The sequence below is a fragment of the Dermacentor silvarum genome, chromosome 4 (assembly GCF_013339745.2).
Source record: "Dermacentor silvarum isolate Dsil-2018 chromosome 4, BIME_Dsil_1.4, whole genome shotgun sequence".
NCBI classification, from domain to species: domain Eukaryota; kingdom Metazoa; phylum Arthropoda; class Arachnida; order Ixodida; family Ixodidae; genus Dermacentor; species Dermacentor silvarum.
In genome coordinates, this window is record NC_051157.2 from 52,179,791 (window position 1) to 52,207,764 (window position 27,974).

The 27,974-nt window shown below is 43.8% G+C and overlaps 1 protein-coding gene across 1 annotated transcript in view; it reads left to right on the forward strand.

The window, feature by feature from the left end:
- Positions 1–27,974, forward strand: part of LOC119450034 (E3 ubiquitin-protein ligase HERC2-like) — a 154,818-nt gene that overhangs the window by 86,403 nt on the left and 40,441 nt on the right. Inside the window, 15 exon segments of the mRNA XM_049665596.1 lie at positions 933–1,296; positions 3,720–3,898; positions 6,803–6,958; positions 9,631–9,901; positions 11,929–12,037; positions 12,197–12,333; positions 13,100–13,311; positions 14,135–14,332; positions 15,209–15,499; positions 16,154–16,235; positions 16,834–16,974; positions 18,036–18,126; positions 20,537–20,714; positions 26,237–26,490; positions 27,553–27,697. Of these exon segments, the coding sequence (XP_049521553.1) occupies positions 933–1,296; positions 3,720–3,898; positions 6,803–6,958; positions 9,631–9,901; positions 11,929–12,037; positions 12,197–12,333; positions 13,100–13,311; positions 14,135–14,332; positions 15,209–15,499; positions 16,154–16,235; positions 16,834–16,974; positions 18,036–18,126; positions 20,537–20,714; positions 26,237–26,490; positions 27,553–27,697 (2,808 nt within the window).

The following is a 27,974-nucleotide window of genomic DNA, read 5'->3' on the forward strand; positions in this document are numbered from 1 at the left end:
ATTGAAATTTCGTTATATCGAAACTTGATCCTTTATGCAAACAAGTGCTACAGTTGCCGATGGGACTTTTCTTACATGAAAATGGCCGCAGCATTTTCCATATTTTCGGTAAGTTGGAGAAAGCAAACTTGAATGAGAAAAAGATCATTTTGTTGACTTTGAGAGTCAGTTACAAAAGATAAGGTTTCATGCCGTACCTTGGCGGTACGAAGTGAAGCCAGCCACGCTTTCGTGTCCTGCTCCACCCCCGCAGCTGATAGTGTCACCCAGAGTGCAACGACGCCAGTAGCGCACCCAGGATCTCTGCCAGGGGTTGACAGTTTGCCAATACCATCTAAACAGCACTAATTTCAATTTCTTCACGGGAAATTGTCAAAAAATGAACTTTTTAGCGAGTGTGCAGACGATTGCGCGTTTTAAATCTTAGTTGCAGTACTCAAATGCACAAGGAAAGAAAAGGGGTTAAACAAAAGGGGGGGGGGGGTTAAGTCAGCTTCAGGAGGGGTTACAACCCCCGAACCCCCCCCCCCCCCCCCCCCCCGTCGGTGCGCCACTGGACGACGCTATCATGAATAGCGCTGGCAGTGGGGAGCAAATGCTTCGTCTGCCTCTCGCTTCAACGCCTCTCCGAAACTCGGGATTATGCAACCTCCAGCACTAAACACACAGGAAGACAGCGCACGATACCATGCCATGTCAGCTTGCCCAGTCCTTGCGCAGTCTGCAGCAGATTACCTCTAAAACAGAGCGCACAGGCTATGTATGCGCTCAGCCACGCTGACAGCCATGGCCGCGCTAGATAAGTAGACGCATGCCAGCCTGCGCCCCACTCCCTTCCCCTCGAGCAGAATTAGAATGTGTTCACCTGAGTTGATCAAATGTGCAAGTGTCATTCAAAATACCATTCCTGAGACCTGTTTCTTTCTCTCCAGGCTGCAGCCATTGCCCTTGTCCAGTTCCTGATAGCAGAGGGAACCCGAAAAAGGCGGTCTGCTCAACTGCTTGCTGAACTGGAATCTGCCACTGGTGACACAGTGGAAAATGAGCCAGTGGCAGACAGCCCTATGAGCGAGGAAGGGGCTGCAGCGGACCACTTCGGCAATGATGGAGCAGCAAGCCTGCAGGCTGCTGGTCGGTCACACAGAGCAAAGTCTAAAGGATCCTCATCTCGGCGGTCTTCTCTCTCCACATTGCATGGCCCGGCAGCAACTGCTCCAGCAGCGTTGCCTATCGTGCGCCAGCTTGTGGAAATGGGTTTCCCAAGACATGGGGTGGCCATGGCCCTCAATGCCTTGGGTGTGTAGCACTCGAAAGACTAGTACTACGATATTTTTTGCCAAGGACAGGGTTTCTAGATGAATTCAACGGAATAAGCATATAACCCTTATAGAAGAACCTGTAATAAGTGGTGCAGCTTGTCCAAATGTAGCCAAGAAACAAGTGGAATATTTAATCTGAAGCATCTCTTTCAAGTCGTGGCTAATTTAGTGTAATATTGACTTTCCACAGTTACGCTACTGTGTGCATTCTGTGAAATGGATGAATTTGTCTTACATACATTAAGAACATATGGTCCAAAAGCCACTTGTCGCTGATTACATTGTTCTAAGCAATAGTGGTAACAGGCCTAGGATTCTCTTCCTTTTCTAATGAGCTACAAGCCTAAATTAACGCTCAGTCTCAGGCCAGCTGGTAATTTGACTATGCAAAGTTTGACTTATGAATAATGGAAATACATTAGATTTATTTTAATTAGTTACTTTATTGATTTATTTATTTTATTTATTTATTAGTACAGTTAAACCTCGATATAACAAACTCATTAAAATCGTCACTTTAATTTGTTATATTGAAATTCGACCTTTTACTGCAAACAAGTGCAGCCTGCCGACGGATTTTTCTGAATTGAAAAGGACCAGAAAAATATCCAAATTATCGGGCAATCGAAAAAACTAATTTCAGTGGCGACAAAAAAAAAATATATAATCTTGCTAATAGTAAAGCATTAGACAACTACACCAAGGTCCTTGGGGGGTGCTTTCTGTTACGCGATGTGTGACTTGAGAGGTGCGTTCACAAGCAACGGTATGTAATTCAACCATGTGACCATCTGTGACGGCGGCATTATTCATTTATTGCCTCGGTGTTTGTGGCGGCAATGAAATATTGTTATATTGGGGTTCTAATTTGCGATGTTCAATGAAAAACGTTTGTAAAAACTAAATACTTTGTTGTATTGAAAATTTCGTTATATTGAAGTTGTCATATCGAGTTTTACTAACTGTAGTTAAAAAAGAAAAATATAGACTTGAGTGCCAGTGAGCCCAAAAATCCACAAGTCCACAAATCTGCAACATGGCAAAAGCAACAATCTACTGCCTTGCAATGCAGCTTTTTGCCCATAATGATAGGTGTCCACATGTGTTTATCTGAAGGTTTGTATCTTTTGTATATCATTCATTTCTAAGTACACTCATAGGCTGTATGAAAACTTACTTTAAGTGAGCAAATGGTCAGGCTTATGGAAAATTTGATGGCACCCTTCATAGCACCCTTCAATTTTGCCATTGGTTAATTTGAATGAAATAATGGTCAGAATAACCTTTTAGCTGTAGGAGTGTCTTTTGCTTATTTCTTTACGACTGCAACATGAGTATATTTCTATAACCATGCAAGTGTGCATGAATCTCTGAAATGATGCTGATAATGAGCTGGTCAGTTGATTTTACATGTTTATGTTGTTGGCTTGAAAGTGCTATTGGTAGCAAAGGACACAGTATCATCATCATCAGCCTGTGTTTATGTCCACTGCAGGACGAAGGCCTCTTCCTGTCATCTCCAATTACCCTTGTCTTGCGCTAGCTGATTCCAACTTGCACCTGCAAATTTCCTAACTTCATCACCCCACCTAGTATACAGTATACAGTTATGTAAACATGCAAAAAGGGCATTTAACACTCCTTTTATTCAACGCCAGCTAGTGGTAGCCAAAATACAGTCAAGGCGATTCCTCAGCATGTTCCTCGATGAAACTTGCTGAGGAATCGAGGAAGTTCAGCTCACCATGTACGGATATCAAGCAAATAATGTTCACCTATGTCCAACACCAATGCCTAAGTTGGTCACAGATGCTGATATGTGAACTTGGGTGCATCCAAGCAATAATTTTCACCCTTGCTGATGCCATGCTCCAAAAGAAAACAGGAAGCTTCTCGTGGGATAGTCCAATGAAGAGCACCGACGAATGTGTGGTTGGCCTGTGTGTGCCGACAATCTGCAACTGAAAAGAAGGAAGCAAGTTCCTTATCCATGTTCCGTGTTCCATGCTATCAGATGATGCTCCCATCGTAACATGCTATCTCTCGTCGTAGCTGCGCAACTATGGCACCAACTTCCACCATTGCATGTGTCACGGGGGAAAGCCAAATTTCAGAAGATGCAATAGCTGTTCAGAGAAGGTAAATGGCAGGAGATGTGAGAGACTTGAGCATTCTCAGCAATGTATGGTATATACAGCACACGTAAACTGTGAAAGAAGGGCCTGTTTGGTAATCTTGTTGTTCTGTAGACTGTGCCTGCTCTGTACCACCTGTAAACACGGCTTCTTGTACATTCACTTGTTGCTTTGTAACGAGACTTTCAACATCAAGTTTTACAAAATGTAACTTGCCAAGAGGACTTTTCAAGATGTGCATTGATGTGTGGTGTATTGTTTGCAGCTGGCTCCTTCCATGTGATGCCCAGTCCTGAGGCTATTGTGGCTTGGCTCCTGGAGCATGAGCACGAAGTTCCCTGTGTCTCGGATGATGAGAGCATTACATCTCTTGACAACTGCTCAGAGTCTGACTCGTTCTCGGATGACCTTTACGAAGAAGAGGGGGGTGGTTCTCTGCCAGAGGTCAGAACCCTTTTTAATATCATGCTGTGTTGGTACCTGTTTGGGATTTTCGTGTATTGAGGAATGACAGGCGTCATGTGTATTAGTTCAGGTACAGTATAGACCACTTATAACGTAATCGCTTATAGTGCAGGACCGGATATAGTACGGTCTTTTCAGACTCCCGTTAATTTTCCCATAGCACTACATACGCCTACCGCTTACAGTGCAGCCGTGTGAGATGAAATACTGGTTATAATGCGGCTTCCGTGGGAAAATCTCATCGACAAGGGCGGTAGCGAGCACGCTTCTCAACGAGGTGCACCCACTGTTGGGAGAGATGATCAACGAGGGCGATGTGGAGGAGGAGCATGAGACGTGGAGCATGAGTCCAAGGGCGATAAAATCGTCACCGCGTGCCGTATGTGCGAGTGAAAGCGCGCGGGGGACGGCGCCTTCACGGAGAGCGAACGCACAGCAGAGAGCAAACGCACAGCGGAGAACAAACGCGACTTCCATCGCGCGAAAGGCCGTGGGGGTATGGGAGGGAGGGAGAGGGGGCGACGCTTGGTTGCGGCATCAAATGCGTATCTTGCAACCAGGCGCAAGGGTTACTGGCGACGCAATCTCCCACGCGAAAGGAGCAAAGCGGGGAGGCAGCACAGGAGGGAGGGAGGGGGGGGGGGGGCTTCTACTCTGCCAACAAATGTGTTCGCGCCTGTGCTGGCTGTCGGTGTTGTCGCGCGCACCGTATCTTGAAAGCCATCTCCACACGGCTCTGACCTTTGTATGCGCTGTGCTTACGCCACTCAGTTTCCGTCGAAGTGATAGACCGAACGAACCTTCGCTCGCTGCGGCGGCCGCGTTTCCCCACGCCCGCATTTTGACAGTGGTTTTCTGCGGTCATCGAGTCTATTCATGTTTGCTTGTGTGCGTTGACACCACGCTTGTTAATTCAGTTAGTAAGCGAATGTGTCAAGTTTATGCAGCCGATAAAACTACTATCCCTACTCCTAATAGCTCTCTACCAATTTGCTATCGCAATTGATGCTTCGCCTTTCGGGCGAAACTGAGGCATTTTTTAAAAATTATTACTTTGTCTGCTTCATGCGAAGATCGTGGGTACTTGGGCATTAACCTTTCTATGTTCGTAAATTTATACGGATGCAAAACTTCCAATCGCACACTTCGATTCTCGGATACGCGCGGCTGCTCGGTCTACATGTTTTGCGTACGTGCAGGGCTTTAAAATTGTTGTTTAGGTTATAGTGCGGTGCTGCTTATAGTGCAGATATTCACGACTCCGGCGACTTAGTACGTTATAAGCGGTCTACACTGTATTTGCCAGATTTGTTTTGCCATGCTCACCATAGTGTTCTTCTTGTGTTTGTGCTAAGTGCTTATAAAAATTAAATAAGTGTTTTCTTTTTGCTTTATAATGTTGGTAACCCATGAAGATTGTTTGAAGAATACAGCATTAACATTATAAAGCACAACTTTATCCCCTTGCCCTTCCCCCTGGCTGACGTTATCACTGGCACATTTTATAAAGTTTCTTCTATTTTTTTAAAAATAAATGTCATGTATTACCTGAAACAGGTCCTGAACCACCCCTTGGGCTTGGTGAAAAAAACACATTCCGCAGATACATTCCGCAGATGCTGCTCTAAACATCTCAGCCAGGTTTTGCAGTTGTGCGCGGCACGTGGAGCTCACAAGCGGGGTGCGAAGTCACCTTTCTCTCACACTCTTTTCAACAGAAGCCTGCTCCTCACTTTTTTCTGGGTGTTTTATTTTGTAATATAGCAGATTGCCATACGCGGCTGCCATTGGCCAGTAGCTGACATCAATCAAGAAGGCTGTTTTGAACAGTGCACTTCTTGCTGTTACTGTGTAGATTTATTGACGCAGGTTGAAGTAAGCGAAAATCTGTTTTTGAATTTTGATAACAATTGCGTACTTCTGGAAGAAGCCGAGTATCATCTGCTCACGTATGCCCGCATAGGAATTAAACTTTGCCCACCCGGCTTACAGGTGTCATAGTCATCGGGTCTCGCTAATTTCAGCTAGTTTTGAACACTCAACTAGCCTCGAATCACGAGAAATTTAAGGTCAGACCACACGCACGCTTTCCTGCATACGCTAACTCCCGAGCGCTCCTGGTTATATGCCTTGGCAGACTTCACTTCATAATGAGCTGTTTATACTTCAAGATGTGCAAGTTGGATGTGGCTGCTATCCGTCGGTCGAGCTCGTGCAGGACAAAACCAGTCCGCACCACGTAGCAAAGCCAGACAGGACCATATGAGTGTGAGCGCGCACTCTAGCCCTGTCGTGCACAAAGGAAACGCTGTAGTTGCATGTAGCTGCGGTCTGTTACGTAGCATAGATACCGCGACCGCCACGGGGTGCCGTGACAAGTCCACTGGCTGAGCGCACTGCGGCTCTCTAAGGACAACCGCGTTTGCCATGTCGTAGGCTGCCAAAATCAGAAATATAGTGGCATCTACGTGAACATCCAAAATCAAATTTGAACTGCGCGCCATAGTGACGTTCGGTTGGCGGAGCATTGTGGGCACACCCCACTCTGCCGTAGCCTTCGCAGTGCAAGTCATTGAAGAAGGAGCAGAAACACCACAAAGAGCATATTAGATTGCCAGTAACTCCGATCTGCTGAACGTATTGAAGTCCTTTTTGCAGCAGAGTATTTCTGAAATAGTCTAATTTAACTTTAAATGCATTTCTCGACTTCAATAACAAGTGGTTCAGGGCCCCTTTAATGTAAGTGTTGTTGAAAGCTTTGTGTGTTACCGAACATATATATCTTTTCCACCCAGTGAACTTGTTAGTATGTTTTCTTCGTACCCTTGGTACGTCCTTGTTGACATTAAACAAGAAATTTCACAGTGAACTAAATTGTTTCAGGCACCACCAAGCACAGGCTACCTCTGCAGAGCAGATTTCACAAACAATGACGATTATGCTGTCTATGTTCGGAACCACATTGCGCCTGGCATGTTGGTTCAGTGCTGTCGTACGTATGAGGAGGTCCATGAAGGCGACATTGGCCGTGTTGTGGAGGTGAGTCTGGTGCTTCCTGGCAGAAGTACAGGTTTGTGAATATTCTAAACCTTCAAATTCATTTGTATTATTATATTCCTAATATTCGTATTCAACTTGAATAACAACTTATTTAATAGTTTTTGAATATTTGAAACTAAGCTAATATTCACTTTCTCAATAGTTTTTTTTTTCTTTAGCAAAACTCATTCGCATTGCAGCAGGTTGACTTCTGGCACCGTTCATTGTAATTGGCCGCTATGTGATATGCAACAATTATTTTTTTCTTTTAACAGCGAAGCTGTTTAAGCCAGCCGTAATTTGTGGTGCGCGCCAAAAAACTGCCGCGCGGTAGCCATCGCAACCCAGAGGAGGAGGAGGATACTGTGTGCATGTGCACGCGGTCTCCTCCTCGCCAGCTCCCTGCCTTCTCGACCCCCGCCTCTCTTCTCTCTGTGGCATGCTGAACCAGGAGCACTAGGCCGTGCAAGGCAGCATGCTGAACCGGCAGCATTAGGAGCACTAGGCAGCATGCTGAACCGAAAGCTTGCACTAGGCCGTGCAAAGCTCAAGACATAGCGAAGCTGGCCGATTGATATCGAGCGGCTAGCCTCCAACGCGTTCGGCGTCGGCAAGCAGCAGCGTTCTTGGCACTTTACCAACCTTGGTTAGCCTGCCTGCGTTTGGGCATGCCAGGAACACTGTCGCTCGTAGGTGCTGACGCAGTCCTGCGCTAGTCACGTGAAATGTTTTTAACGCGTTCGGCATCGGCAAGCGACAGCGTTCTTGGCATTGTACCAAACTTGGTTAGCCTGCCTGTGTTTGTGGCATGCCAGGAGCGCTGTCGCTCGTAGGCGCCAACGCGTCCAGCGCTAGTCACACGAAATGTCGCGAAAGGGAAGGTACCTCCGAAAATGATCGCTCGAGAATACCTTCCTACATGCGTAGTTAAGTTAAACGAAGTTAAGACCTAGCAGCAACCAAGTTAATACCTAGCAGTAGCAGCCAGTAAGTTTCGCTGTGCCTAAGCTTTGCGCGACCGAGTGCAAACTTGCCCGTTTTTTTTTTTTTTCATTTGTGTATCTAACCTGTGCCCATGTGCCTGGTTTGCTGTAATTTTACTCACGTGTATCATGGATTATAGCATGACAAGGGCACCATTCCATGGCCAGGTTGGAGACCGTAACATGAAGGTGGTATAAGCCAGTGATGAAAAAAAAAAAAAAAAACCCTCCATTAAGGCGAAGACTTTGCAACTTCTTAGTGTAACTAGTGCAACAAAAGCGGCTGTATGACAATTTTGTCTTATCAGAAGAAGTCTGCTTTTACAACTGAGTATATCTCACGATTAATATCGTAACAGTGAGTCGGCTGGGCCCCTCACACTCAGTGGAAATGAAAGAGCCGTTTGGTGCACCTTCAGTGTTGCGATAGTTCCCGCATATTTTTGGGGGGGTCCGTGCAGATGCCTTTCTGAGTGATGGATATGAGGACAGGTATTCTTTCACATAATGTATCTGACATGCTGTGTAGCTATTGCCAAAAAGACGGCAGCTTTTCTTCCATGGACATGTTGACCTGAAAGGTGTGATAATATTAACTGAAACTAGAGTGCAACAGAGGAATACAATAAATTTTGAGCATCAAATACTGATGGCAGGCTAGAGCTAGACTTTTAACTGTACATGTAAAGCAAATTAAATTCTTGAGGCAAGCAGCACGAGAAATTACCGAGTAGAAAGAAGAGATGGACACAGCACTGAGTCCATCTTTCTTTTTTCTGTCATGCAATTTTTCTTGCTGCTTGCCTCAAGAATGAAATACTACCAACTCTCCTAACAAATCATTCTCCTGAGCTGTCTTGATATCCTGACTTGCCTGTTACTGGAACTCTACTGACTATGGTATGAGCTCTCCTAACAAATCATTCTCCTGAGCTGTCTTGATATCCTGACTTGCCTGTTACTGGAACTCTACTGACTATGGTACGAGTTCACTAGCAACAGTACAGATTCAGACGAACTGCTCAAAAATTTCAGTTAAGGCATCACCTTTCTGCTAAAGCAGTAGGTGTGAGCAAGAAATTTTGTGAAAGTTTACCAACAGGGTCTTATTATGTGTTCGAATTCTCATGAGTGCTTCCATACTGAAATGAACACAGCTGCAGCAGCAGCTTAGGATCGAGGACTCAGGATTACCACTTTTCCTTTGTTCAGTAATCATGCTTTCTTTATTTTTTCTTAACTTTTAAATAATTGTCAACTTGATTTGTGTAATATAGTCCTTTGCAAGTGGTCTGCCATCATCCCACCAAAAACATTTCATTGCTTAGGTGTGTCATTTAATCTCTGTGGAAAGCAAGATAGGCAGTTATTACATATTGTTATTGTTGATGATGATATCTGTGGCATTAAAAATAATCAGCTAAAAACAGCAGCAGCTTTAGCTATCATTTCTCTTAAGTTTGTCTGGCTCATTTACACTAACTGTGACAATTTGTCAGCACCATCCAGCAAAATCTCAGGCAAATGACCTTGCAGTAGCAGTGACCCCAGTCATTTCTGACTATGAATGTGATAAGAAATTTAAAATTTATCGAGGTGTAGTCCATTCAACCGCACAAAATTTTTAAAAGACATAAACAGCAAATAAATAAACAGAAATTACAATAAGGGAAAAAAAACCTGTTGCAGGTGGACCATGACGGCCTGCACGACCTGAATGTATTGGCCGACTGGCAACACAAAGGTGGCGTCTACTGGGTGCGGTACATTCACGTGGAACTGCTGGGGGACTCGCAACAAGCAGCGGCAAGCCTGCCTGCATCTTCGTCTGCTCTCATGCAAGCTTCGCAGTCACAGTCGGCACTGCGTGCTGGGGATCGGGTGCGAGTGCGGCCCACTGTTAGCCAGCCCAAGTACAAGTGGGGCTCAGTGACACGCTCCAGCATTGGCACGGTCACCAGTGAGTGCTCTGCTTTGAGTGAGTCTACCGAGACAAAGCCGGGGGGCTGCTGGCAGGTCTCTCTCCATCTCCACCTATTAGTACTACTTTCCATCCTTTCTGAAATAAATGTCTAGAAGGGCTTGTTAGGCACAATACTAGGTGCAGCTGCTGTGTATTTCTTCAGTTGTGTTGCTGCAATGCCCCCCCCCCCCCCTTTTTTTTTTCTCATATGCTCAAATTTCTTAACTCGTGTAGTTTTACATTCTAAAGCTGCACAATGTGCTATAAGTGCCTTAGTAGAGGGCACTGGACTAATTTTGACCACCTGTTGTCCTTTAACAGGCAAATAATCTGTGTGCATAGGGTTTTTTTTGCTTTCTTCTCCCATTTAAAGGGCGCCACTGCTGGGACTTGAACCTTTGATCTTTTGCTTAACATCAGACTGCTACAGCCACTCAGGTGTTTTAGAGCACAGCTCTTAAGCGCCCATTCCTGCGGCGAGCGTCGGCATCGGCGTCCTACCTCGTAACCGAGTGAACAAGCACAGAGAAAGATGAGAGCAAACGCAGAGCGCAGTGGGGGATGAAAAAAGCGGTGAGTGCGAAGACAGCGTGAGGAGGAAAGTGGAGGAGGAGGATGCAACGGAACCATGAGGCGGAAAGTGGAAGAGGGTATGGCAAAAGCGTGAGACGAAAAGTGCAGTGCTGCACACGAGGGGTTTTGAGGTGACCATGCCCACGAGATGGCGCCAGAATAGTGCGCATCGACTGCATGGAAACAAAGCACTGCATCAGCGGAGGTTGTCTGCGGCGGCTGCTGTGAATTGTGCCCACACGTCACCCCTGTGCTTCCTTTTGCGATCTCCCGATTAGCGAGGCAGTCTCACCACATTTTGCTCCGTTTGCAACGTTCTGCATGAGACAGATTGTCCGGGGCAGCCAGTATATCGCAAAATGAAAAAACGTATACAGCTGCTCTCAAATTTCGCATTAAGGAGTATCGTAATCATTGGTCAATTTTTTGGGGTGGCTCAAGCTTGTGGGGTCTAAAGTGCATTTAGGAACAAAGGACGCAGCACACAGTAGTGAAAACACACAAAAAGGGCATTTGTTGATCCTGTTATACAACAATGCCAGCTAGCTGGCATTGTTGAACGTGCTGGTAGAACATGCTGAGAAATTGAAGTTTGACTTGGCATGGGAGGATACTCAGCAAATTGACCGTATAACAAGTGTTATCGCTCAGCGCAGGATGTGTTTGCATGTATCAGAAGGTTCTCGAATGTTATCGATGGTTCTATCTGCTGTCTGTTGTCACGTGTTCGCTGCTATCTTTGTTCTTTGAGTGTAATCTATTTTTGTGGGCACAAGTTTGCCCCCAAAAAAGCTAGTTTCGTCATTCGCAGAATTGCTGCTGTTTTCTTCATCGTCACTACTACGGAACATCAAAGCAATATAATGCTTTTAATTTTATTCATAAAAGATCACAAGTGTGGTTTCGAAATTAGTAACTTCACTAGTATTACGAAGCTGAGGAACTATTTCATGATACGTAGGAAGAAGATGTCTTCCAGTTTTGTAGCTTTGGCTCCATTACCGAGAAACATCTCGGAATAGTATAGCATATGCCCTGGGGCAGATAGAAAGTTGCTGCCTACACCAGAATTTTGTGGCTGTATGCACAGTCTGTGGTACTTGGGCGAACAAAGAAGGCAAAACAACAGGCTGTGTCATTGTAGGAAGTACCGAGTGCACAAGATATGAATTCTAGTGAGCTTTCGCAGGCCCTCTGAAATCCAAGTTATTCATTTGGTGTGTCTTAAACTTTATAAGCGTAGAAATTTATCTTTGAAAGTGTTACTGAGCCAAGATTATGTTTAAATGAATTTTGAGTAATGCTGTAAATAATTTTGCCCTTCTTCTCTGGTTACAAATTTTAGCATTACATGTACTTTGTGACCTTCTCCTTATTGCACCTTCTCTTCTTTTTTCTCATTGTAGAGGAAAGTGGAGTGTAGTCTTGCTTCATACTTTTTGTTTTTGCAGATGTCAGCCGCAATGGCCGCGATGTCACTGTCGACTTCCCACAACAGTCAAATTGGATGGGGCTGGTCTCTGAGATGGAACGTGTATCTATCATTCATGAAAACATTGTGTGAGTGCAGTTTTCTCTCCTATGCACCTGTTCAACTTGCGGTTTTGATGGAGAAATTGACCAATATTTAATACTGTTGCACAAAACCAACCTGGAAGCATTGACTATCTAGTTGTTTTTGTTTTGCATTACTTAAATTTTCTCTCATTGACTTTGCAGCTGTGATGGATGTGAGACATGCCCTATAGTAGGAACCCGATTCAAGTGCCGCTTCTGCAGAAACTACAACTTTTGTGAAAGGTGCTTCAAAACTAACCAAGTTCACAAGCATCCCTTCAATGAGATATCCAGAGTTGGTAAGCATTTGTTGATGAAACGTTGAAAACATTACTGCTAACATCAATTGGTTGTTAAAAATGCCCTTACTTGTATGTGTTTGCCTTAATGTAGACACTTGTACGAATTAACATGCATGTTAATAGCCATTTGTCTATCTCTATAATTGTGATGATCCACAGCGGCTGCATTTCGATGGGGGCAAAATGCAAAAACACTGATGTATTTACTTAGATTTAGGTGCACGTTAAAGAATCCCAGGTGGTCAAATTTAATCCGGAGTCCCCCACTATGGTGTTCCTCATAATCAGATTCTGGTTTTGGCACTTAGAACCCCATAATTGAAAAGTGTGATGATGATTGTGCATTTTTAGTTTTATACACAATTAAGCACTCACATTTGCTTCAGCATCCTGCAAATGCAAATGGATTGCCCATTGTCACATTTCAGTGGATTTTAGTTGTTAGGACAGGATTTCTGACTTCTCGGTAGGCTTTCATATTTCGTATAAGGATATGTTATGAATGAACAATAGGCATGGCTCCTAAAGCTTAAGTTCATGTGAAAAAGAAAAATATTTTCTGTAAATTATTTTTTTGTGAATATTTCGTTGAATTTGTTGCAATACTATTACTTGTTCCATGTAGCATGTTGTCTGGCTACTTGAAGTTTTTTTTTTTTTTTTCTCTCACAGGCCTTTCACGTCTGTAAACGTGACAGAAAAACTTCAGCTTTTCTGTCATGGTTCATCAGACTCTGGTAAAACTATAGTCTTTTGGTCGCAGGTGCTCTGCCAACATATGGAGGGTACCCAGGGGAGTGCTCTCATAAGAAGAGATCAGTGGATGGTGAAAGCCGCCCTGGTGGTCCTGCAGCCTTGCTAGACAAGTGGGGTCACTGTGTCAAGGCATTGACTGTCTCGTCAAGCGAGAGCAATGCCAATTGCCTCATTGACGGCACTCGATCAGCCTGGCAGAGCTGTGGCCCACGGGGGAAGGTGAGAATGCGACAGGCTTAGCCTGAATTTCGGTAACTCAATTCTAATGTGCGACTAGTTCTTCCTGCAGTTCTCAGCAGGGGGTGGCATTGTTGACATAGAGGATGAGCAATGTTGTCTGAAGTTTGTCATTGTTCATGGAAGCAAAATGCAAGATTTTCATGCCTTGAGCTTTCAAAACTCAGTGAGTTTGTGGTTGTATATAGCTTGAAGTACAAGCTGTACGATTTCTCTGTATCTTAACATTTGTGGTTGCGTAAATGCTAGGAACTGTAAATGAGATTTACTGCATTATAAGTACACCGGCGTAGAAAAATGGCTCTTGTGAGAAGGCATCTGCTTTGTCACTTATCGTAAGCTCGCAGGTGGAAGGCCTGCTATGCTTTCCAGTAAAAGAAGTGTATATGCTGAAATATACAGCAGTGTGCACTGTTTTTGGTCAATGGTAGCTCACCTGACGAGGCACTCGGGAGGAGCAGTGTGTCCATTTTTTCTGCAGTGAGGCATGCTTTGTAGACACATTACAATGCTGAATTTGATTGAAATGTCATCATAACACAACGCACAGATAGCTTATCTATCTTGTCCATACAACCTAATTCTTTCAAACAAGGAGCAGTGTACCTTGTTCGTTTTCGCCTGTGGCAAGTGGGCATTTTTCTGCACTTTCATGTGGTAAAAAACACATCTTTCAGGCTCAGTGCTCTACTCAGTGATAGGTCAGACTGCTAAGTTGTGCAGTGGAATTGCCTTGGTTTTCTCCTGAAGGATTTATTGAGAATAGTCACAATGAAAGTTAGACTATGGCATTTTTTTGTTGCAGCACTGGATACGATTGGAGATGCACCCTGGCATTTTGATCGAGCGTTTGTGGATGACAGTTGACCCAGCAGACTCGAGCTACATGCCTTCACTGATAGTTGTGAGCGGTGGACCATGTCTCACGTGGATGTCCGAACTGCGCACCATCCATGTTGAGTCGACGGACAGCCAGATCACTCTCCTTTCTGAAATGCGAGAGGTTAGTATGAATGTTTATAATTTTAACTTTTATTCATTATGTGCCTGTGGATGTCTGAACATAGGCCAAGATAGGTGTAATAAGATATTTGATGAACTACTAAAGGACCTTTGTCGTCTCCAGCTGAATAGTCTGTGCTATTGTTTAGCATTTGTTATAGCCCAAAAGTAGGCGGCAAACAGATGGACTCGTTTAAGTATAAATCCCTCTAAGATGAATTCTGTTAAACTAGATTGTCCTAATCCAAATAGCTAAGGAACTTTGTTTACTCTCCCCTTGGTCGACGTTACTTCTGTTAACATTAATTTTTTTAAATGATATGGGCAAAATGCAAGAACGCTTGTGTGCTTAAGATTTAGGTGCACATTAAAAAACCCCATGTGATCAAAATTATAGCAGAGCCCTCCACCACCGTCTCTCTCATAGCCTGAATGTTGCTTTGGGATGTTAAGTAAACCCTACCAATGAATCAAATTTTTAAAAGTTGGACAGATCTTCAGGATCCTTTCAATCTGTTTATAAATGGAGTCTACATTGCGAGTTTCTGAATAGCCAACAGAGTGTTTCCTGTCTCTTTCTTATTTGTCGCCTAGACATGAGCATGACAATTTTTGTGTAGTAGAATAACATAGCTCTTCCTTTCACCTGCACTGTTATAACTATCATGATGACTCATGATGACATGCACAGCAAGAGATCATGGGTAAAGGCACTGTAACCGAAATATGATTGCTCCTCATGGAAACATTGTGATGCACTTGTCACAACCAATAGCCACAGGGTTGCCTAAAAAAAAATACAGTTTGCAAAGTATGTCACAGCAGAAAAAGGTAAAATCGTTGCATATTTTTTGTGTTTTATTTGTTTGCTTTACAGTACTACCGGTTCATTGAGATTGGAATTCGTGAGTGCCGAAGCTTCGGCATTGATTGCAAAGTGCATGGTCTTTCGATCTTGGGACGCCATCGGGGGGATGATGAAGACTTCTCACCGACGTTTCCTTACCTCGCTTCGGACTGGGAGGACACTGAGGACGCTGTCATGGGCACGCAGCAGCAGTCACAGAGAGCTGCCCGAGCCTCTGAGAACTTCAAGGACTTTCAGACCAAGGTTTTTGTCTGGGGCCTTAATGACAAAGACCAGCTAGGAGGACTGAAAGGTTCAAAGGTGGGCAGCGCCTGTTGCTCGCAGGTGGTTTGTTTTCATTCACAGTTCAACTCCTCGCCTCACAAAAGAGAGTGACTGCCTTTCAACATGTTGGAAGTCATATTACGCATATGGTATAACACCACAAAACAAGCATCATTTGTAAGTAATAGTGTCATGATAGGACTACCTTATGTAGGAAACTTTATCCTTCTATAATTTTATGTGTTTAACCACCCCTTGGCTGATTTGCTTTCACTGATTCACTCAAGCAGCCAAGATGTGTTGTTACCTCGCAGCACTTCACTATTATAAATCAGAGAAATGTTCTTAGCCAAGCATATGAGATGGTGAAATAAGTGAGAGGAAGTATGTGTGCATGAATCAATGGGTATTTTCAATATTATCTGACCATTTATGCTAGGCAAGAGATAAGCACGTAAAAATGCATATATACCTAAAAGTGTTTGCATACCAAAAGTTTTGAGTTCATGGTAAGTCATCAGGTAATGTGGTTAATATTTTTGGTGCTCACATAATACATAATTTCACACATCTCAGATAATTATGTGTTTTGAAACTAGGACACTCGGCAAAATGGGGGCGCTCTACTGATTTGTCTGTATATGTTCAGTGACACCATGTTTTGACAGTCGTAAAAATTTCTTTTCTCAGGTGAAACTGCCTCAATTTTCAGAAGCCATTTCATGCTTGAAACCATTGCACATAGCTGGAGGTTCGAAAAGTCTTTTCATTGGTAAGGCTTCATGATATTTATTGTTTAAATGAAGTGAGTCAGTTTAGTTTGTTTCTTCCGATCATAAAGATGAAATTGTTTGTGCATAGTTTGTGGTTTGGTTTCTAACGGCTCTGTCACACTTGTGACAAGTTGGCTGACACTGACCACAATAAACATGTTGTTAACGACACTCCAAAGCACCAAAACTTTCAAGGATTCATGTTTATGTCGTGCACCCTTATTATTGTTGCTTGTTCCATGGGATGGAACTGCCGACAGCACATTTGCACATGTTTGTAAAAAGTGTTATGCCATTGAAGCAGTTCAAGGCTCACCAAGTGAAAGTTTATTTTTCTGCCCAAAAGAATAATCCACTGACTGCATGCCTATTGCGGCGTTCTTTCAATCGGCACAATAAAATACTTGTCATTTTTATTTGCTCTATTAATTGTACATTGCCACCTGTCTGTTACTGTTGACACTTGTCTTCGTGCAAAATTTTCAAACTGTCACACAAAAGATCAATGTGTCAGCACCTTGACGATATGGTGCTTTTTAGATAGCAGTGCCTCTTACTATATTATACTCACTGTGCTCTTTCAACACACTATTGCAGTTTCTCATGATGGCAAAGTGTATGCCTGTGGAGAAGGCACCAACGGGCGACTTGGTCTTGGTCATTGCAACAATGTGTCCATACCCCGGCAGTTGACGGCACTTGGCCAGTATGTGGTTAGGAAAGTGGCTGTTCACTCTGGTGAGCAACAAATGATATCATGTTTTGGCATATATAGTCAAATCTCGTTAATTCGAACACGCTTAATTCGAAATTCCGGTTTATTTGAACTCACACTGTGGTCCCGTCAAAGTTATGTGTGTTCCAATGGGCAAAAACGCCTGGTAATTCGAACGCGAAAGCATTTGCGACGGTTAATTTGAACATACCGTGCACCGACAATGCTCTCAGCAGCACGCCAAATCACACGGCGGCGCCTCCGACTGGCATTGCTCCGACCCCGCCATAGAGCAAAAGCTTAGGAGAGACCCCTCAATGCTGCGTGTGAACGAACATAAAAAAAAAAAGAAAAGCGCGGTGGAAATTTCACCCTCTCTCAAATGGCAAGGTTGCCGTTTCTGCGTTGCGCCGGAACACGCGTGTACGTGCCGACGTCTCAGCCACGTGGAGAAAATGGCAGTGAACCCTTCTCCTTTATGCTTCCTCTATTTTCTAGTCGCGTGTTGACCTTGCATGCTGCAACGCAGCGGGAAGCAGCGGCGGTGTCCCAGTCCAGCCAACGAAACTGCCCACGCCGGCCAACACTCGCTTCCCGATAACGGCACAAAACGAAACTTCAGGGAGCGGGCTTAGCTGGCGCCGGGTGCGCACGGTGACAGTCGAAGGTGAGGCTGTTGAGAGGGAGGGCGAGGGGAGCCACTGAAGTGACGGAGCTGCTGAGGCCAAATTCCGAGGCTTCCCTGCCGCCCTCCTCCCTCACCTTCGACGGTCTCCGCGTGCGACTGTCGCCGTGCCGGCGCTGCCCGCTCCCTGAAGTTTCGTTTTCTGCCGTTATCGGGAAGTGAGTGTTGGCCGGCGTGGGAAGTTTCGTGGCCCTCGCTCGCTATGCGCTTGCATGCCGCATTATTTCACAACTCGCACCGTTCGTGCATTGTGCTATGGTGCATGAATACTTCAAAAATACATCCTTCTTTTAATTTGAACAAATTTTTGGGCCCCTTCGAGTTCGAATTATCGAGATTAATCTGTAGTAGTGTGCTGCACAAGATATGTACTTCATTGCCGACCTCAACTTCTCATAGGTGGAAGACATGCACTTGCGTTGACCGTGGATGGAAAGGTGTTCTCTTGGGGTGAAGGGGATGATGGAAAGTTGGGCCATGGCAACAGAATGTGAGTCATTTTGATTCAGGTATTTTTGTTGGCATAACGACAAATTGCAAAAATTCAGGGAGCAGAAACAGAAAGCAGGTTGTGGGCTAGCTTGACGAGATCCTGCTCCTTTTACGAACTTTACATGCAATCATGGCTTGTACAGTGAATTAAAGACAAAATAGTGGAGCAAAGAAAAGAAATGCGAAGTTGCGCCAGCAAAGATTGACATGAGCATACAAAAGTTCAACAGCCCAACATGAGTATTTTGTATGTCAAGCCCATGAAAACAAGTAAAATCTGCAGAGCATAACAAGGGGAACAACACAAAGCAACACATAGTAGTAGCTGCTGACAAAGAAGCTGTAATGTTTCCAATACAAATAAAAATTACACTAGTGCAGTTATAATTGTCATCATTATTGTCAAAATTTATTTCCTGGGTCACATGCACATAGAAGAAATAGATGAAAAAAAAAAAGAGCTGCATAAGCAGTTTGGTGAGTCCTGCTCCCTCTACATGAAGTGTCAAAACAAACAGGTTATAAAAAATAAACCATGAATTAGAAAACACTTCTTTGTACAAATGTGCAGACTCTTGCAAAGAAGTAAAGGCGAGTTGGCTGTTGTCAGCAATGGCTGGCTAGTTTTTATTTTCTTCTGATAGGGTGCACATCATTCAATACAGACTGTTTATAAATGGCTCAAACAGAATACAGTAGAACCTCATTCATATGTTTTGGATAAAAACACGAGACAAAATGTACTAACCAGGAAAACATACAATTGAAAGTCACCAAAAATTTGGCAGACTCAACTGTAGTTGACATACTGTATGTAATGTGAAGTGTTGCGCGAAATGTTGCGTGAAGTGTTGCAGCACGAGACGCCGCTGACGCACATCGAGCTGATAGGGCCCAAGCAGTCCAAGATGCGCATTGTCGTTTTACTATTGCGTAGTGCTTTAAGACGGCAACGGAAAACCGAAGCTAAATTGATCAGGGGGGCTATTCTGTAAGAGTTCACCTAGTGGACTGTCCACTTCGGCTATCGCCACTGCCTGCCGCTTCACGAGCACAAAGGTGCCAGCCAGTCTCTTTCACCCTCGTGAAGCGGCAGCCAATGGCGACAGCCGAAGTGGGCAGTCCACTAGGTGGACTTTTACAGAATAGCCCCCCTGGTGGGCAGTGCCAGGATATGATCTGCCAGAGCAAAACACGACGTTCACTTGGCGCACCTGCACCAGGGAACGGTGCTGCATTTGAGTTTCACCTATTTAAAGCATGTAGTACGCTTCTAATGGCACTACGCCACACACACTGCGAAGCAGATAGGTTAAGATGCTTATTGCAATTAGGTTGGCAGCAATAGCTGTGAATGCAACGTGTGAGGACGTGCGAGATTTGCTAGTACTGGAATAGCAAACTTGAGTGCGTGCTAGCATTTTCACCTGACACAGGCGGGCTGAGAAGCTGCCGTGGCAAGTGCCTACTGCTCTTGATCGTGCGTGCCTTGAACCTTTTCTTGTTCACCTGGGCTCTAGCGGCCGGGAAACATATCATGTGATTGCAGTTTGGTGCTGTACTGAATGTTGGTGCCATAAGATGGCGTTTTCCGGGATTGTATTAGCCAGTAAAGGGGGATGACACTTGTAAGTGTATTGATTCGGTTCGGTAAAACTTTATTCCTAGAATTTTTAGGGGTTGCGCTAGGTGGTCAGGAGCCCGTAGGATCTGGCGATCTGCTCAGCCCACTGGATGGTTCGGACCTGACGGTCTGGGTCTGAGCAGGACAACGCGTAACTTTATGGGGTCATTTTTGGGTCATTTTTTGTGTTCTCAATTGCGAATGTTGACACTGGGAAATTGTATGAAACAGGATCGTATCAAGGAGGTTTTATTGTACACAGATGTGTAAAAACTAAATAAATTTTTTTTTTGTTTCACTAAAGTAGTTTTTAAGAATTCAAAGTACAGTTGCATGCACTTGATGCTGGGGCTTTATACCCATCTTCTATATTTGTATTTTCAAATGCATGTGACTTGCCTAAATAAATTTTTGATATTCAATAAAGCTGTGCACTTCGATAATATTGTGTTTTATAGCATGGGTCTAAGACTCTTCAAGCCACATTTTCCAGTATTGATTCTCACTTCTTTTCTTACCTTTGATGAATCTTGTTAAGCTTGCATTGTTATGGCTTTGAAAGAAAACAGTCATGTAAAGTATTGGTGGACAGGGAGTTAAAAAAAATATGAGGTGATGTTGTTTGCTGCACTGCTGTGGCTCTCACACAGTCTCAATCTTACATTATTTAAGGATTCACATACAGATTTTGTAATTGCTGCTGTTGCAGCTTCAGAAATAAGAGCAGTCATGTTCGAGGCTATGTGGTGACATTGATCACATGTGCCATGTCCTGCAATTTCAGGAGCTGTGAAAGGCCCCGTCTCGTTGAGGCTCTGAAGTCTAAGCGTGTGAGGGACATTTCCTGTGGAAGTTCCCACAGTGCGGCCATCACTTCCAGTGGCGAGCTCTACACATGGGGACTCGGCGAGTATGGTCGTCTAGGACATGGTGACAACTTGACCCAGCTAAGACCAAAGCAGGTGAACTGAGCATTCCTTATATACAATTACAAGGGAAAATGTAAAAATCACGAGCACTGCGAAAAAAAAAAAAAAAAATTTCCCCCACGTGGGAGCGGCCCGCAGTCTTGCCTCTATAAAAACGGATAAATTTTACTACCTACCTACCTTTGCAGCTTAGATATGCAACTTAAAATCAAGGAATGCAACACACAGATGCAGGTGCTTCATGTTTCACCAATACAATGCATGTCCTAATTCGATGCTGTGTGGCTGTGTTCTAAACAAAATTATTTTTTTTGCTTATGCTATGATCTACAGACATTTGCTTGTGTGATGCCTGTTACAACATGTAGACTGTGCTCATGTATAAGCAGCATATCACATTACAGTCGACTTCTTTTAATTCGACCCTGATGATACCGAAGAAATTGATAGAATTACCTGGTGTATTGAATAATGCAAGATGCTGAAAAACTGCCAAAACGCACTGCAGATTCATTTGGCAGTATTTGCCCAATTTTAACATGCCCCTGAATCAAACATGCACCCAGTTTCTGTGTGTCCAAAGCAGAAACCTAACATAGAAATGAAATTAAAGCTATTAAACAAAGCATAAAACTACTGTGGACCCGATTTTTTAGCACGAAAAATGGGCAAGGGTCTAATATGTGTTGCACAGTGGTTTCTTAGTCAGTTTTGCCACACGGTTTTTAAAGTCAGCTTCGCCGCAATACATTACTGTTATGCAGTAAAGCATACCAATGCCGCAAAGGCGATTTTGGTTTTGTATCCGATTGCACCTCGCAGGTAATTTTCGGCACCATCTTCTTAAAAAAAAGAGAGGCACTTTAGATTTGGGTAAATACCGTAATCATACATTGTGATGCAGCTTATCGCTTGAAAATCTTACTTGGGCGGGCCGAAAATAGGCGTGTTCTACGGGAAATGATATGTGTTTAATGCATTCACTGTTGCCCAAGCTCTGCTGAGATAGACGCTGCCACTAAATGGGTCGCTATTGGGGACACCATAGGGGTCAGGCACAGTTGTGCTGACTGGACAATTTCAAATTATCCGGCAACAGCCAATTCTAGGATTGAAATAACGAATGTTTGTAACTAGGGTTGTGCAAATACTCGAATATCACCGAATTGAATATCTACTATTCGCTTTTTCGAATATTCAATCTATTCGGTTTAGAGACCCGTGCAGTCCACATGAACTGCGGAGCTCTTCATGCTCGATGCCGCCCAAGCAAGCGTTTGACTTTGTTTTCGGTGCAAAAGGAGCACCAAGTGCACCGCACACAGGCCATTCCGGGTGACACGGTAGTGGACTTGATTACAGCGAGCGCTTTTCAGCGTTGGCCAGATGTGGGGATCGTACACATAGCGGCCGAACGCTGCAACTTGCAGAATGGCACTGCGTCGGCCTGGGTCGCCTCTGTCGGTACGAGGTTCATCCGGGTTGGCAGGACCGATAAAAATGATAACACGATGTGGCTACAAAAGCAGCACGTATTTTGTAAAGTGCAAAAGCGTGTGCGAAGATCAGGCTGATTAGCCATGCGTAGCCACGCAAATTGTGTTGAATGCGCGGTGACAAACTTCACGCTGCTTCAACAGCTGTCAATCTAACCCGCACATGTGATCTTGGGACCGATCACTGATGAGCCACCCGTGCGAACATATTAGCTGCAAGCAATTTGTGACTGGCAGCCCATTACCACATCAACCGGCAGTGAATTTTCGCCACGGCCACAGTGCCTAGGTCATTAGGCCTAATCAGCATAGCTTCATTGGGCTTTAGTGGCTAAAGTTAGTTTGGTGCCGAATCGACAGAGATCTGTTTGCAGCAGCTGCCCAACACTCGGAAACCAACAAACCACCTCGCAAATCAAAGCAAGTGCACAGGATGGCAACAAAGTTTCACGGCTCCCATTATTGCGACACATCATACGGCGGCCTCTTGTTCCCGACACTGTTTGTAGACGCACATCGGTCTCTTTTTGTAGCTTCAAGCAACCTATCACAAGGCTAGCTTTAGATTTACATGCCGGGCGCGATAGTGTCATTAATCGTTTGCATGCATTTGCACAGATGGCGGATGAACGAAAGGGGGGGAGGGTGCAGCGAGCGAGCGCCATGCAAACTTGCCATGATCTTCGAGATTTCAGAATACAGTTGAACCCACTTATAATGATCTATCAGTTATAACGACCACATTTCAGTGCATTTATAATTTTCTAACCCTTCCCATGGAAACTGCTTCCAGATATAACGAATATTCTTTAGATCGCCATACTGCTACAACGAACGCTTCAAACCCAGTCACGGTAAAAAGAGGGCACACGCGAAGTGCCAAAGCATGGAAGACTGGGCGCACGACAGAGCGCCTTGCTCCAGTCTAACCGCGACGAGATGAGCGAGTGATCGCCTCGCACGGATTTCAGAAGCTGCGAAGAAGGTCATGCATAGTCACGTGTTTTCAAGGTATGCCTTCATTACGGAGGCGTGCCACGTACAGCATCAACACCTTGGTGAGGGGTAGGTGCCTGCACGTGCGCCAGTGCGATATCGGATGACACGACGGTGGCACTCTCGTTTTGTGCAGTTGTCTGGCATTACACCTGTTTTAGTGATTTAGAACAACCGTCCGTATCTTTCCACCATGGGAAGAATGGCTGCTCAAGCATTTCTTTCGACACGGCCTTACGCGGCCCAAGCTGGCGAGAACGCTGCACCACGCACTGCCGCCATGCCATGTTGCAAAGAGTTGGTGGTTATTATGCTGTTATCAGGAGCTCACGGTTCGGCGGCGCTTTGTTTATGCGTTTTACAATTGCTGATAACCTTTCACGGTGACGTTTTACCTTTCGAACATTGCATTTTTATTTCACCCGAAGCGACATAGATAACATAATTTTATGGCTCTTGTGTGGCTGACGCGCAGTCGTAATGCCGAGACCATGATGACTGAGACTTTGCAGAATGGCTGGTAGTAAAATATATCACAAGCTGTCGAATAAAAAACTGGCAGCTGCACTTGCAGTTTCGAAATGACAGGTGATCGGAACCCGGTGCCGTTTTGAAAGTGCTACATGACGCCGCATTCTGTTCTTTAGATGGACGCTCCTAGTGTAAGTTTGAAGCTAGGTGCGGGAACGCACCGGGAACAAAAGTGACAGTGAAAATCTGCTGTTCGGACCAAAGTGCTGCCTAATTGTAACTGCTGACGTCAGCTTCAGTGTGGTTAATTTTTGAGCGTTTAAGGGTGAGTCCATATATAATCAACTCATATAATGACCACTTTTCGTGGAACTATCGGATTTGTTATAAATGGGTTCGACTGTATTGGACAGGTGGCAAATCATGCTGAACCTGACAATGAAAAGGCACAGAGGGCACCTGCTCTGCTATGCAATAAATAAAAGATTGCCGCAAAACTGAGGTTCACGGTGAAACTGAGAACCTCATTGGTATTGAGTACAGCAGAACGTCATTAATTCATTAGTTTCAGATGAAAAAAAAAAAAAAGGGAGACCTTGATTCTATTCAATAAAAATTCTCTTGACAAAAGAAAAAATTATTTTCCAGACCTTCATATACAAGAACTGAGCTCTAATCAGAGCTGGCATACTAATTTGGTGTCCTCTTTATACCATACTTTATATCTTGATTTCTATGTATGTTTTTTTTTTTCTGCTGTCCAGTGCATTACGATGGAACGAACTTGCAAAACGGTCAAGGTTAACTAATGCTCACAAGGCTCGTGAAGATAGCGTAGTCATTTGTAAGTTTGTTCCTAATTTAAGGTGCTGGTGCACAGAAAGTCGCCACTCGCGCACGGTGGTTAAAGATTTGGGCGGCTGTACCTAAGTTACTGATAGCTTGCTACATTCTTGTTATGAAATGCTAGGAGACTCCCGAGCATGTGCAGCGCCATATTTCTTGACCAAAATTTGGAAGCGTTAAAGTTTGTGAAAAATATTCTGATATATGATATTCAATTCGATATTCAGATTTTTTTATTGATTCAATTTGATAATCGATTCGAAATCTACTAATCTGTATTCGCACACCCCTATGTGGGACTGGAATCATAGAAATGCATGGGTGCCGGCTGGGACCTTTGGTCGGGATCGAATTAACCCCAAAATAAAATTGACGTTACATGAAGGTAAAATTGTCTGCTGAATTCTTGAAAGCCTCTTATTGCCATTGGCCAGGCTTGGCCATGCCAAAAGGTCAGCATGTGAGCATGACTTAGCAAACATGAGCATTTCAATACATTTGTGCATACATTTCCTAAATGTACTTATATTTTAAGCCTTTATTCTCAACAAACCTAGTCCCTCTGCTTCATACGAACTTGGCTTGGGCGTCTGCCAGCTTGAATGCGGGGCGCAGTTTTCACATGCACCTGGTCTCTTTTATGCACAATTTTCTATTGACACGAAGTGTTCACTACCTGTAACCAAGCATGTGCATGCACTGTCTACATTCCAAGCTCATTATGTATGGGAGGAGGTATGAGATAGTAAGTGGTAGAAAACCAGAAAGGGGGGCAGAATGTATTTTACAAGGAGCTTCTCGGGAATACGGAGCCCTCGTAGCTCTATAGCTGACCCGAGTAGCTGACTGCTGCCAGAAATGACTGCTTAAAATTTAAAAGCACAAGTTCGGGGTTGTCAAATAGTGAAATTTCAAATTTTCTTATTGGTTCAGAAATGAGCATTCAGGATAAACTATCTTCCGACTATCAAATCGAATACAGAATATTTTCCACTTTCTGAACGAAGTGAAATATCAAAGCTGTGTAAAGTTTGTTTGGCAAAAAAAGGCTTATTTACATTATTTTGTCGAATGTGATTGAGCTGGATTTCAGGTCAACTGAGAAGGTTGTAATTGTGAAATAACTGAAAGATGATGGCATCTGGTGCACCATGAAAAGGGCAGCAATGAAATGAAGAATCACTGCGTGCACATAGTAGAGAGTTGTGTTCCTTGAAGGACCAAAGTGTAATACTACTACAGCACTGTTGACCGGTTTAAAAGAATACAGCCATGGTGAGATTGACCAAGCTTTAAATTTCTTTGCCAAAATCGAGCAACAAAATTTGTAATCGGCTTTCTAAGGCAAGGCATGCTTGTTTAGCAACTGGAAACTTGTTTTGCAGTAGTGATCAGCATGCATACACTCTGTCATTGGGGCGTCTCTACAACAATCGCAGTTGTTTTTCAGCAGAATTGTTTAGAAGAGTCTCTGCTCGTATAAGTGTATTTCCCTGTCGGCTGCAACAACTGTTATTATCCCTTGTAGTATTTGAACAGAAACAAATATTTGACAACTTTCAAGAGTGAATTCTCAAATTTAATGCGAATAGAACATCAAAGACTACTTGATTTGTATGCTATATATAAAGATTTTGAATATTGGCACAGTTCTAGTATATTTATGGCATATCTCACTACGCTCCTCATTTCTTTAGCTCATGTTGACTTTACACAGAATGTGTTGCTTCCACTCTCATGTGACAGGTGGTGGCACTGTCCGGGCAGCGCATTGTGCAAGTGGCATGCGGGAGCCGGGACGCTCAGACACTGGCCCTGGCTGAAGACGGCACAGTCTACTCATGGGGTGACGGGGACTTTGGAAAGCTGGGACGAGGTGGAAGCGAAGGCTGCAGCCTGCCCCATGCTGTAGAACGCCTGCAGGGCTTGGGCGTCTGCCAGCTTGAATGCGGGGCGCAGTTCTCACTTGCGCTCACCCGATCAGGACAAGTGTGGACCTGGTAAGAAAGGCACTGTTGATGGCCTTTGACGGTACCGCTGCATTTATAGCTTTTGTTTTTTCTCTTTCTTTGTGTGTGTGTCTTTTTTCTGCAATGCTGTGGCCTGTTTCTGAAGCTGGGCACTTTGCCTTTGCGAAGCATGGTTGGAGGCATATGTTTACACTGAAACTGGGATGTAATAACACGGGCTACAGGAAAGCCAGTGTTGCTAATCGAATGTTTTGGCATCCTTTTATAGAAACTAAGCTTGGCAGGGTGCTGTGTAGTATGGGTATGGGCTACCAACTGTATGGCATTCTGCCATGCACAATGGTATGATATGGTCTATTTCCACAAGACAAAGTACAGTATTGAGGGGGGAAAGTGAGGAAGAAAGCTGCTCATGTGGCAGCTTTATCAGCCCTGTTACAGTCACCAACTGATTTTTAGGATGCAGAGAGAATTGCGAAAATCCCTAAATCACTAAGCAGTATGAAGAAACATATTTCAACAGAAAGAAGTAATGTTATCACATTTTATAATGTCATTTTCATAGAGAACTCAGTAATTAAGTTTTGCTCAGTCTTGAACTACAATGCTATAGCATGTAACTGAAATTTCATGATAGTAGTAGTAGAAAGTTTCATGTTGACATAATGTGACATTTGTTTTGCATCATGTCACATGCGATGCTACGAAGTTGCGATGTTGCATCGGCTATTTGAAGGAGTTGCCATCAACTATATATATATATATATATATATATATATATATATATATATATATATATATATATATTGTGTGTGTCAAAAAATTAAAATTATAGTGCGCAACTTTGTGTGTTGCTTGTTTCATTGAGCGCACGTGAGCCTTAGTTAGTGACTAGGCATTGGCTGTCTGAACTATCCCTTCTGATATCTTGCTTCTACATTGTAGGTGCAATACCTTTCTTGTGTACTATGGCAGGTATTTAGAGACTATGCATTGTGTTTGTGTTAAGCTTTTCATTTTTTTTTCTTGGTGTATGCAAGGTGGTCTTGATATGGTACAAAAATATAATTTTTGTGATTCAACTTCCTTCAGGGGCAAAGGGGACTACTTTCGCCTTGGACATGGTTCAGATTTTCATGTTCGAAAGCCACAACTGGTAGAAGGTCTTCAGGGAAAAAAAGTCATTCATGTGTCTGTTGGAGCCTTGCACTGCCTTGCGGTGACTGATCAAGGACAGGTAAGTCAAGCTTATTTCTGTTTTCTTTCATGAATAATGTAGAACATGTGTGCAGTGATAAAGCGTATTTGAAAGCAGGTGACAGGGGGGATCATCGTTTTTGTAATTTTTTTTTAAGTATATTATGCTGACACATTACAAAGGGAGCTCACACAAAGTTTTGCCTCCCCAAGGACCAGTATTTGCTTGGAGTTGTAGGCTCATGAGCAGTGGTTTGAGCAATGCACAATCACCATGAAGTTTTGTGTTTGTATGAATGCTTGTTTCTTTCTGTCAA